This window comes from Acanthopagrus latus, chromosome 19 (genome assembly GCF_904848185.1).
Source record: "Acanthopagrus latus isolate v.2019 chromosome 19, fAcaLat1.1, whole genome shotgun sequence".
Taxonomy (NCBI): domain Eukaryota; kingdom Metazoa; phylum Chordata; class Actinopteri; order Spariformes; family Sparidae; genus Acanthopagrus; species Acanthopagrus latus.
Window position 1 is genome coordinate 744,452 of NC_051057.1, and position 12,353 is coordinate 756,804.

Consider the following 12,353-nt stretch of genomic DNA (forward strand, 5'->3'; position numbering starts at 1 on the left):
CAAAACACTGCGATGCACTCTGACACCTTTCTATCAGGGAACACCCCACCAGAGCTGCAGTTTTGGAGATGCTCTGACCCAGTAGTCTAGCCATCACAGTTTTCGCTCAAATCCTTATGCTTGCCCATTTTTCATGCTTCTAACACATCAACTTTGAGGACAACATTTTCACTTGCTGACTAATGCATCCCATCCTCAAAGAGGTTCCATGACGAAGAGATAATCAGTGTTATTCACATTTCCTGTCAGTGGTCATAATGTTATATCTGATCGGTATATAAGAATTGGGCAGCTGTTGAATACATAACAAGCTAGGCCTGATCTAGGCACGTGCCTAGGTTGTTCTCTCTTCTAGTGGGTCAACAGTCTGTTGTTATCTAGTATTATTCTGATTATTGTTATGATTAATATTTTCAAGCCAGTTTGATATAAGGCCCAAGACTGGACCAGTAATACAGAACTTAAGCAATAGATGTCCATGAGACTCTGCCACCCCCAAGAGGGACACATTGACAGCCCATGAATGAGAGTATAAGACCACTACAGGACACTCCTAATCAGTTTTTCCTTAACCCTGATGGAAAATATCATGAGGTCAAGGAGAGGAGAAAGGAAAATTGAAAAGGATTTAGGAAGGCCACTCTGTGTTGAGAGAATCCAACTACACACTAAGTTACGTGATTAAGTCATGTGATGGTGGATGTTTGATAATTAAACTAGCTTCCTAATCAAGGCTTTATAAACTTGACAGTCAGGTGAAAAATACTTGATTTGGGGTGCAACAAACAGACAGATGTAGACAAGTGAGAGAGAGCGAGTGTAAATATGGACAAAAGTGTCAACAAGATAGAAAAATCTTGATGATAAAGACTAATGTCATTTTTCAGTGAAGTGTATGAATGTACTGCATACTGTCTGTGTTATATACTCTCATGCCCTCTTTTTAACATCAGCATCCTCACTGCGCGAAAGTATTGTCAACTATATTGAATATTTATATCCTCATTGTGCTGTTGTTGCTATTGCACGTTATGTAAGCTTATGCGTGAACAGTTTCTTTTACTGTAAGTTACTGATGAGGTAACGACCAATCAGAGCAGAGCACACAGCTTGGTGTCCTTCTCCTGTGCCGCCGGCCAGGCAATTCTACCATCAACCATTCTACTTTTATTCTTCCTTGTATTAGTGGTAGATAGTGAACCGACAAATTGGCATAATGCCTCCTATGGTATCCAGGAGAATTACTGGATATATTGTAATTATGAATTATAATCATCCCTAATAATGATGCAATTTCTTTCTGAATTTGATTGCTTATAATACGATTAATATAATATCTTAAATGAACAATATGTAATTTCAGGCACTAGGCATCTTCAGACTTCTGGGATCTGCAAATCAAACAAGGTGGTACACCTGGTGCTGCTCTGCCTCAGTTAGGTGGTAAGCCAACAGGTGAGTCCGCAGATTTGTGAATTTGCCTGCTACAGTGTAAAACCTTAAAGACCTCTACAGATTTCCTTTCAGAGTTTTGGTGTTGTTACTGTCCGCTCAGGATGGCTCTGCCTGCTATTGTTCTCCATTTTTGTAGCACAACAACATATCATTAACTTAAGCTTGGTTTACTGATGCTGAAGTTTTAGAGCCCCCTCTGCTGGATGCCAAGGCAAACTTCAACATGCGGCATAATACATTTATAGACACGCCACATTCAAACAAATGTTTGGGTTTCTAATTAAAAGTGATAACCATTACCTGAATTTAAACACAGACACACTGTGTTTGTATACTGTTGCTGGCTGCTGTGCTCATAAGGAGAATAAACAAATGATCCTGCAGTCAAACTTGCCGTGCTGTTGGTTAAGACACTATTTAAAAGCCACCATTGCTGATGAAAATATACATGACATGACTTAATCACACATGTTCACAGAGGAAATAATGTGTATCAGCTTTATTTACTTCAAATTTAGTCTCGTTCACTGACTTCCCTAACCTGGGAGCAGTAATGTCGACCTGATGTAGCGCACACGTGAACCAAATGGTGTTGTAGCATTACTGTTTGTCACCAGCAGCGGCCCACATGGGGTTTGATAGATGTTAAAAATGCAACAGTGTTTGATTAGAATAACAAACCTCGTCAGTTGTCTTGATAGAGGCTGGCTCTCTGTGATTTGCTGGGGTGCTCTTTAATGAAGGCTGGCAGAATCCTGCTTAGGTTGTTAAAGGTCAGTAGAGTTCATGCTGGATGTGCATGCCGTGCTGGTTGGTAAATACACTGTGTATGTGGATTCTCAGCATGGATTGTAGGACTTTGAATGTCATTTTGAACTCCTTCTGGGTGTCCACAGGTCCCTCTGATTGTTGCAGATTAACTGAAGATCATAAAGAGGCATGAAAGGGTTTTGCATTTCATTAAACCAAAAGCAGATGCTATTTGCCCTCAGGTGTCCGTGGCTAATCCTACTTTCTCCCAGAGTGGAATTACCCTCAGAGTCTTTACCTCTTATAATTACCAAAAACTCACAGATTTTTCTGTGATTGTTAAAAGTAAACCTGTCCATGAAGGAAAATATTCAGTTAATGTGGCCTGTGGTTGTATGCAACCTGAACGGTTTTGTTGCCTAAACCTAACCAAAGTTTGACTGAAATCTAAAAATAATTAAGTCAACTGAGTATAAACTTAATAAGCTAAAGTTGATTTTTTCAGTGGACTAAGAGACATCATGATGTCCAGGGTCTGAATTCAGTCCACAGTCTTGTTGTTATCCCTCATTTATTTCGCATTAATTGCTGTCTGTTACATTTGTCCAATTTTTGTCTGTTCTAAGTTGTCTGTTAATTGTTCTCTACAGATACTGCTGGTGAGAAGAGCAATCTAACATGCCTACAAAACATCTGGGAAGAAAAGAGTGGAGGAAAATGTTCACTTCACTGGCAGGAGAGGTAAGATACATTCCATAAAGACAGTATAAGATGGTTCCCTACTTCCTTAAAATGTGTCCCTCAATTTTCTGCCCTGAAAAGCAAGTTTCACTATAGATCCATTTAAGGAGGTTCTCCTGTGATAGAAACAAAATCAGTGTTATTAATGTATTTATTGCAGATAGTTATTTGATGTACACATCATAAACTCTCAACCACAGTCATTACTTTAAGAGCTAAAATGCTTTGTGAATGACAAAACAATCCCAAAGTTAGGACAGTCTTGTCTAACTCAGCCAATTAGGAGCTTCATTTACCCTCTAGGATGGTTTGGGAATATGGCTTCAGCTGTAGTGCTTCTTCAAATCCTTTATGTGCATTTTATGAAAGTAGTATTCAGTCACCATCTAGTGGCAAGAGAATTGCATCACACATCTCAGCAATGTTATGAACCAATTATTAAGCCACATTCATCTTCCATTTCTTTACCATATTTACAACACTGATTCCCCAAATACTGGGCACTGAGTTTAACATAATCATAAAGAATGTGATCTTTTCCTAATCCCATTTGACATATATTCATCATTTGGAAACAGAACAAATACTGTATAATATTTTTGTACTTGTCCATTTTGCATAGAGAATTGATGGTAAGCTATCTATGTATGTGTTGCCATGGTGTTTTCAGATGCTCTCTTTTCCACTGATCCAAATCAGGTGTGTTCTTGCTTGGTTGGCTGATTGGTTGGCTGATCCAAATCAGGTGTGTTCTTGCTTGGTTGGAATGAAAACCTGCAGCCACAGCCCTTTACTGGATCAGTTTGACACCACTGGACTAGTGGCTCTGCTTCAACTGTGCGAGAGGCTGTGTTGGCTAAGCAAAATTTCTGACATGCCAGAAATTCATCTGACTGTCCGATGGTCGCTTTAGAGCAGATGATCGGTCCTTGCACCCCCATGTACACTGCAGAATAAATGGCACCTGACAAAGCCAATATTTGCCCTAATTAAAATGAGTAATGCAGCTCAGAAATCTGGTAAAAATGGGCTAAAATTTTACAGTGTATACTATGCTTGAGTATTGTCAATATGGATATATCATTATTAGACGGTGACTGTAGCTCAGGAGGTAGAGTGGGTCTTCCAGCAATCGGAATGGTCGTCCATTTGAGTCATGGGTTTCCCTAGCAGCATACTGAAGCACACATGAGCAAGATACCGAACCGTGAATTTCTGGCACTTTGCATGGCAGACCCTGCCTTCAGTGTGTGAATGTGTACATGTATGGGTGAATGTGACAATTGTTGTAAAGCACATTTAGTGTTCAGTAGAATGGAAATCTCTGTAGAAGTCCATTTACCAGTATTAATATGTCATCATAAATCAGTCCGTCTTACTTATCCAGCACTTGGCAAGTTTTAGGCAAGTGCCAACAACATAAAACACTCAGAAATTTCAAGGAGATGCACCATGAAATACCTAAAAGATTTTCAACTTTCACGGGTTAGAATAGCAAATGTCACCAGCAGCAGGTCATATAATCTGTCACTAATTAATATGTATTAATGTGAGTAACTTGATGACCAGCCAAAATGAAGCATTTTTGTTTCTGATAATTTGTGTTGGAAAAAGGTCCACTCTGTGTTTCTGCAGTACCAACTTCTAACAACAGACGTCTTCGCTATAGAATTATCGCCAGCTTTAGTAGGTCTTTTTCAGGCGTCATATCCTCTTACTAAACTTTCTTTAATATCAAATCAATAATTTACACATATCATCTTAAAATATCTGAAGATAGACGTTGAAAATGTGATCTCTGTCTTTCTTTCTTTCTTTCTTTCTTTAAAGTTAATTTGAGGGGCTAAATGGGCTTTAAAACTCATGACACAGTGCACATGTGTGTCAATCATGGTAAAATGTAAGTGTTTTATGTGGTAATGGGTGGGATGGAATGGCTTGCTAGCTCCCACTTAAGAGCAGCCCCCGTGGCTAGATGGCCTAAATTTGGTTCATTTGTATCACACCTAATGTTTACAAAAAAAAAACCAAAAAAACAAAAACAAAAACCTCTTGGCGCTCTTATCTAAACCCAACAGGAAGTTGGACATTTTTAGTTTATTGCTCACTTTTGGTGATATTTTTATGAACTGGAGCCTTAACCCAGTCGATTTTGATGTTGTCAGGGAAATCTTAATTACTGAATTAATTAGCAAAAGTTATCAAAGCATGTGGCAAGTTGTCAAATTTGCATGTTACACCACAAAACAGGAAGTCTTACTTCACTGTGTGTGTTCAACTCTGCCCCGGAGTTTGATAACAGCCCCTGCCTTGAACGCATCCATATGCAATATTCAGTTATAGTCATAGTACCACCTGGCAACAGGAAATGTCATGTTTCATATTTTGATGTGGTTCTGATATGGTTTGAGCAGACCAGAGTTTTTTGTTGAGCAGCGTGGGTGTGGCACCGAAACAGATTTCGAGGTAACTGACACATACTTTATCCAATCTGCCCAAAATGTTATGTGCTTGGTAAGAATTGCGTTCCAAATCTACATACATTCAGCTCCAAATAACTCCAAGTAGATTAACCAGTTTCATCTCAGATTTGGTCAGTACAGACTGAAGAACCTAATGACGCTTCTGGTCTCTACATATATAAGCTGGTCCTCCCTGAGCCTGCCAACTCCCAGAATGAGGAAAACAAGCGATTCCTGCATGGTCTCTGCAGCCCACCCACGAGTAACATGGCGCTCCCACAGGCTGTTCAGATTCAGCTCCTTTCGTTACGTAACGAAAGGAGCTGAATCTGAACAGCCTGTGGGAGCGCCATGTTACTCGTTTACATAGACATCATTTACATAGACAGGCCTCCTCCACGTGGTGATAGGAGATATCCGAGAGGGGGCATTCATCCCTGAGGTGAAGTTCGGTGTGTCCAGCAGTGAGAAAGCAGTGTTTCACAATGTCTTTACTCAAAGCTAGACACGCAAATAGCTCTGTTGTTGGTTGTAAAAATCAACATAAGTGCCTATATTCTGTCCCAGCTAGAGAACAACAGAAGAGACAGTGGTTGCATTTCATATTTTAAGACAATGTGCCGGCTGCGGTTTGTGTTAGCTTGTGTGTGTGTGCTAACCACTTCACATTGGACTGCTTCAGTAACGAGGGTCAGTACAAAGCTGGCTTTGCCTCGACACTGACCCTCATAAAAGGATCAATCCCAACCATACCGGACCCAGCAACTGCACCTGAGCCACCGAAAAGTGTTGCCGCGGTTTAATAGTATTCATAGTTGCCTACGAATATGGTGAAGTCAGCTGGAAATCGGCTAACTAGTTAGCTCTGCTTCGGTCCGCCATGCAATGGAGTTTGAAGCAAGTTTAATGTTAATGATATTACGATGGAGCTTGGCTGTCACAGGAAAAAAGTCTGGAAACATGTGCAGACTGGAGACAGAGACGATGCTAACAGTGTCCAAGAGTTTGGAGACTGAGTTGGAGACAAACACAGCTTACGCTAGCTGTTAGCCATTAGCTTCATGGTGGTAAATGTAACTACACATACAAACAAACTAACACTATACAGACACACTAACCATTCTGAAACGTCCTGCCGCAGCCTGTCTGTACTTCTTCAGGAGCCTCTCCTTCTGGGTCCGATTCTGAGTCAAAACTGTATGGTAAAAATCTCTGCGATACATATATATATCCACCATAAACATTAGCGCATGTTTCTGCTAAGGCAGACTGCTCTGAATTGAGCTCTGAATAGAGCTCTGTAGAGTGCGATAATAGGCAATACATATTGAATACAGAGCTGTTAGAACTCCGACAGCTGTGTGAAATTGATTAAAGAAATTGGGCAATAGAAATAGAAATAGGTAGATGGAATGAAAATAAGTGTCTTGGAGTGCACACATAAACCCAGAAGGAAGTCGGCCATTTCAGATTTATTGCAAAAATTTGAGTGCATTTTTGGAAGTTGAATTTTGTCATTTTGCTAAGACACATGAATTTGTTGTAACTTAAGTGTACATGGTCACATGGTCAATACAGGATTCAGAGCTCTGACCTCCTGGGCCCATATTCGCTCTTCCATTTTAACAATGAGTCACCAAACTGCCCTCACTTGCCCCAATATTGTCTTAACTTTATCAAAAAATGCCAGAAAAACAAACAAAAAAAATAATAAAAAATGAAAACAGGAGAAGTTGGCAACACAGCAGATGCACACACACGTGACCTCGCTGGACGCGGAGGGGGAGGAGGATGCTAATGCTAGTTGCCGGGAGGATGATGAGGCTAACATTTAAAAAGCCATATGTTCATTGAGAGTGGACTTTTCTTCTCAAATACAAGAAGTCATATCATCCAGCCAAGAAATAAAAGAGGCAATTGGAGATTTCTCAGCGAGTTGTTGCTACTTTGTCTTGCTGTTCTCTTTTGTTGCTACTTTGTCTTGCTGGTTTGATTTGCTACTTTGGCTTTTTGTCCTGGATTATTTTTTTTGTACTTGGCTCCCTTGTTTTTTTTGCATTCAGATGTAATTTAATAAAGCTCACCTTTCATTCCCCTTTATCCTTGCCTCCCATGTGTAACTGCATTTGGGTCCACATCCCCTTTCCATAGTCTTCCCCTTCAAACCCAGAGCTGACACATTGTGTCTGTGTCCTAAAAATGTAGAAAAAGCTTTCGATCTGGTTGAATATTGCTATCTACACAAAGTGCTTTCTCGTTTTGGTTTTGGCAATTACTTCTCCACTTGGATTAAAATATTATATAATAATGTAGGAGATACACTACTTGATAATAAAGGTAATTTAATCACTGGCAATTAATAACACACTTGTAGATGGGGCACCACCTCCATTGTTCAACTGTTGGGATAATCCGGAGGACATTATTCCAAAATCCAACTGTACAAATTAGCCTACTTTGTTTATAGATAGATAGATGAAGTCTACGGACTTGGTCTCCTCTGATCCTTACTCAGCCTGGCTGCAGGTGCACGTCCTCTGTCCAACAGCTAGAGTGTTGCGTCTCGTCTCTGATGATGAAACTCACAGGCCCAGTGAGGTTCTCGCTTGAGCACGCTAGGGGCTATAGGTCTTGGCTTGATGGTTATGTCTCTGTTCAGCTGGAGAAATGAATGTTCTCCCAAAATTTCTTAATCTAGTTGATTCCTCTCAGTTCTCCTACTCATGTTTTTGCAAGAATGGAAATCATGTTTTGTAAGGTGTCTGAAACAATAGAAGGGCTATGCTTAGCTTATCTCTGCTATATCTCCCCTATGTAAGAGGAGATCTGAGACATCATAACTGTCAGTGGTATTACTGAGCAGTCCAACTTTCTACTGCCTCCTGCTGGTTTGTACTAGGAACACCTTTATCCTGGGTAAGCACTGAGAATACGTATAATAAATCTCCTCTGCCTCTTAACTCATATTTGTACTGGAATATTTATATATAATTTGTGAACACGTGTGGAATGATGGGTCTGAGGTCAGGTGTCTTTTCATCACCTAACGCTGCACAAACCACTGCTACTGTCACTACACGTTAACTAGCATGCTAATAGCACTAACTAGAAGTCACATACAAGTCATAAGCAAGTCTCAAGTCTTAATCTTCAAGTCTCAAGCAAGTCCCAAGTTACTGTGATCAAAATCAAGCAAGTCAAGTCAAGTCACAAGAAGTTTGTATGAATGTATTCTTCATATCTGTAGACGCAGTAAACAGAAGAGGGTCGTTAGTCAGTAATATGATGTAATTGCATAGTTCATCAATTTTATATATTCTTTTCAAACCCATGAACACAAGAATAAGATTTGACCAATATCAACCCTGGAACTGTACCATACTGCACATTCTGACAGTTGAGAATATTACTGTCAGGCATTGCCGTCACCTATAAAAGGAGGCTGAAAATCACAGGACATGTCTGTTCTGTCCTGAAATATGTGTTTCTCTTCTGTAAAACACATTCTACATCTCAGAGGCAACGTCTTTACACATGCAGCCCCTTCTCCTTTGAAACGGGGCCGAGCTCCGTGAGCAACAGCAGGAGAGACAGAGACACAACACCTGAGAGAGAAGCAGGTCCGTCGTGGACGTGCACGAAAAAACAAGCATGTCACACTGAATGTGTGCCAGTACGGTGTCGTGTTGGGTTGTGAGTACGCATAATGTGCACGTACTCTACATTTAAAATAATGGCTTTGTGTGCACTGAAGACACTATATCTGAAACACACACACGCTTTCACCCAGGCTTGCACGAACCACGTCATACAGTGGCTGAGGGCTCAATATGTGCAAAAAAAGAGAGAAAGAAAAGTCAAGACTTTCGAGTCATCTATGTCAAGTCTAAGTCAAGTCTGAAGTTATGAATGCCAAGTCAAAGTCAAGTCGGGTCTTTCATCAGTGTTAGTCAAGTAAGTCTCAAGTCCTCAAATTTGCGACTCAAGTCTGACCCGAGTTAAGTCATGTGACTCGAGTCCCCCATCCCTGCTAACTAGGCTACTTGTGATTGAACATAACGAGATGTCACAAAGAAAAAGCCAAAAATCTTCTGAAGTCAGACGAACAAAGGTGGAGACGTTGAACCCGCTGGTTCACCTGTTGACCAGGTGTGCAATGCGACATTGGCTTAGTCACGGGTCAATGAGGCAGCTAGCATGGATGTTATGGGACTAGCACCTTAGCGCACTATATCCTGCTATATAGACCAGTGTCTTTTAAGAATTTCCAAAAAATAAAAATATTTCTTGCAATTCTCTGAGTAGATCTTGTCCTCAAAGCATGTTGCACTGTCTCAGGTTCCTGACATGAACACAAGCCATAGAGCTTTTATAGAAGCTCCTTGCATTACTTACAGACAAGATGTACTAAACGCTCATGTTAGGTCCACCATCACCCCTGCATCAATATAGCAGCAAGCAGAAGCAAATATAAACAATGCCACATTGTTTCAAATGTAAATATGTGTCACTGATTATTATTATTACGAAATATCCAATAGTTAACTTGCACTGTTTTCATGTTGTAGGCTTGTCAAGTGCTGCAGCATTTGAGCCAGTGATTAATATGGAGCATGAAGCCATAATTGGTGGTTTTAAATGACTTTAATGGCTCCTAAAGCAGGCAATTGCCCACCAAGTAACTTTAAATTCTGATTTAATGCAAGGCAGTATGGAACTCTACTACGTCATGAATCTTTTACATATATGGCTCTGCCATCAGTCAGTTGCTGGCCTGTGTCAGGCCCTTGTCACAAAAAAAAAATAAATAAATAAATGCTTCGCTACCAGTGGGCCGCCCAAACACAATCCAAAACCACACATTTTAAATTTAAGTGGTTAGTGAGAACATATATAACACCAAGTTTCCTGAATAAATTTGATATCCCAGATGTCTATGTTAAATGTTTCCTCTGAATTTTTCCTGAAAAATGTCAACCAAGCAGAGATGATATGAAAATGACCGTATACTGCCTATTACAAGCAAAACAAACCATAGCTAAAACTTGTTACCAAACCAAGTATTAAGAATTACATTTCCCCCAGGGTTATTAAGAGAATGGCTTTGAAGGGTAGCAGAAATATAAAGAGCTTCTTCTTCTTCAAAAAAAGAAAAACGTCAGAGCCAGCAACAGTTTCTACCAGTAGCACTGAAAGGCCTGGTCCAGTCAGCATTCTTGGTACAGCAGTAGTGACAAAGAGCAGTCAGCTCTTCACTATGCAAGAACAATAGTTATAACAGATGTAAAAGACAGAAGAACATAATAAAATGTGCATAATACATAAATACACACACAAAAACACACACACACACACACACACTGCATGTACATATGTACATATGTATGAATGTGTGAGTGTAAACAAAAAGTGAGTGTAAATGTGTCCTGAATACGCCACTGCTACACACACAGATCAGTATTTACTGCTCGACTCTCATCACCCACTGGAGCACAAGCTGGGGATCATCAGAACCTTAAACCATTCAGCTGAGACTGTGCCCTCTAGGTCAGAGGGGAAGGAGAAGGAACAGAAGCACATCAGGGGAGCACTACAAACCTGTGGCTACCCAACCAGACTTTGGTCGCAAGAACATCTTTAGGATCTTCAATAAACATCATATCCCAGTTCACTTTAAACCCACCAACACACTGTTGTACATTGCATCACACGAGGTACCATTATGTAGTCCTTATGCAACATTAAAGGGCAGTTTTGGGTTAAATTTGGCTACAAATGATAATTAATGATTATCAGGAATAATTATTAATAAAGATACATAATAAGATCCAGTTTACATTAGATCACGTTGGGTCACCACCCTTGCATTGTAGGTGCTATGTAATGTCACAGGCCCCCCTCTTCTGTTCTAAGATGGTCATTACAGTTTGACATAGATGGATTCTTTCAAACCATCTGTCTTCTCTGGCCAATACGTTTACATTGTTGTCCTCATTCATTTATGAAGAGGTTGTTTTGTCTACCTAATGCACAAATCTGTGCAGTCCTGGCTGCATTTAACAGCTTAAACTACATTACTCTGCTTATGCCTGTGTTTCGTCCTTAGGCTAAACAAGTTTCTGCCTGAGCATGTGTGTAGGTTTGAAGCAAACAGGGATATGATGTTTAGTGAGTTTCTCATTTATTCCTGTGGTATAGGGAATGACAATGTTGTGCTTTTCTGTCTCCTCCTTTCTGTTTGCTATGGTTCTTAGAGGTTTTGAAAAAGGTCCAGTTTGGTTAGCGACAGGTTTTGAGTGCTCCCCTGATGTGCTTCTCTTCCTTCTCCTTCCCCTCTTGCTTTGTTGGCATGGTCTCAGCCCGATGGGTTAGAGTTCTGATGACCCCCAGCTTGTGCACCAGTGGGTGATGAGAGTCAATCAGTAAGTACTGATCTGTGCGTGTAGGATTTCTGTACACCTCAATGTTGAGGCTTCTGTCTTCTTCACTATAAAATGCAAAGTCAAAGAAGGGTAGCCTGTCTCATTGGATATCTTGCAAGCATTAACTTGATGTTGTTGTCCACAGCATTCATAGGATCTGTGAAGGCGTCCACTTTCCTTGCTCTGATTTTGACCCAGGTGTTGTCAACATATGTGAATCAGTCGCTAGAAGCAGTTCCTGTGAAAGTTATCAAGGCTCTGCTCTAAACTTCTTCCATGTAGAGGTTGACCACTATTGGGGACATTGGTGAGCCCATGGTACAATCATGCTTCTATCTGTAGAAGCCTTCACTGTAGTGGAAGCAGATTGTCGTCTGACACAGGTCAAGTAAGGCACAAATGTTGTGCTGGACAGAGTACTGTCCTGTAACAAGTGTTTCTTCACCATATTTACTGCCTCTGGGAATGCATGTAAAAAGTGATGTGACATCATAAATAACCAGTGATTTGTCTGCCTTTAATG

The 12,353-nt window shown here is 40.4% G+C and overlaps 1 protein-coding gene across 1 annotated transcript in view; it reads left to right on the plus strand.

The window, feature by feature from the left end:
- plppr5b (phospholipid phosphatase related 5b) overlaps nucleotides 1-12,353 on the plus strand; it is a 213,505-nt gene that overhangs the window by 5,754 nt on the left and 195,398 nt on the right. The window contains exons 2-3 of the mRNA XM_037079453.1: nucleotides 1,364-1,455; nucleotides 2,856-2,946. Coding sequence (XP_036935348.1) covers nucleotides 2,884-2,946 — 63 coding nt within the window. The 5' untranslated portion in view covers nucleotides 1,364-1,455; nucleotides 2,856-2,883. The remainder of the gene's footprint in view (nucleotides 1-1,363; nucleotides 1,456-2,855; nucleotides 2,947-12,353) is intronic.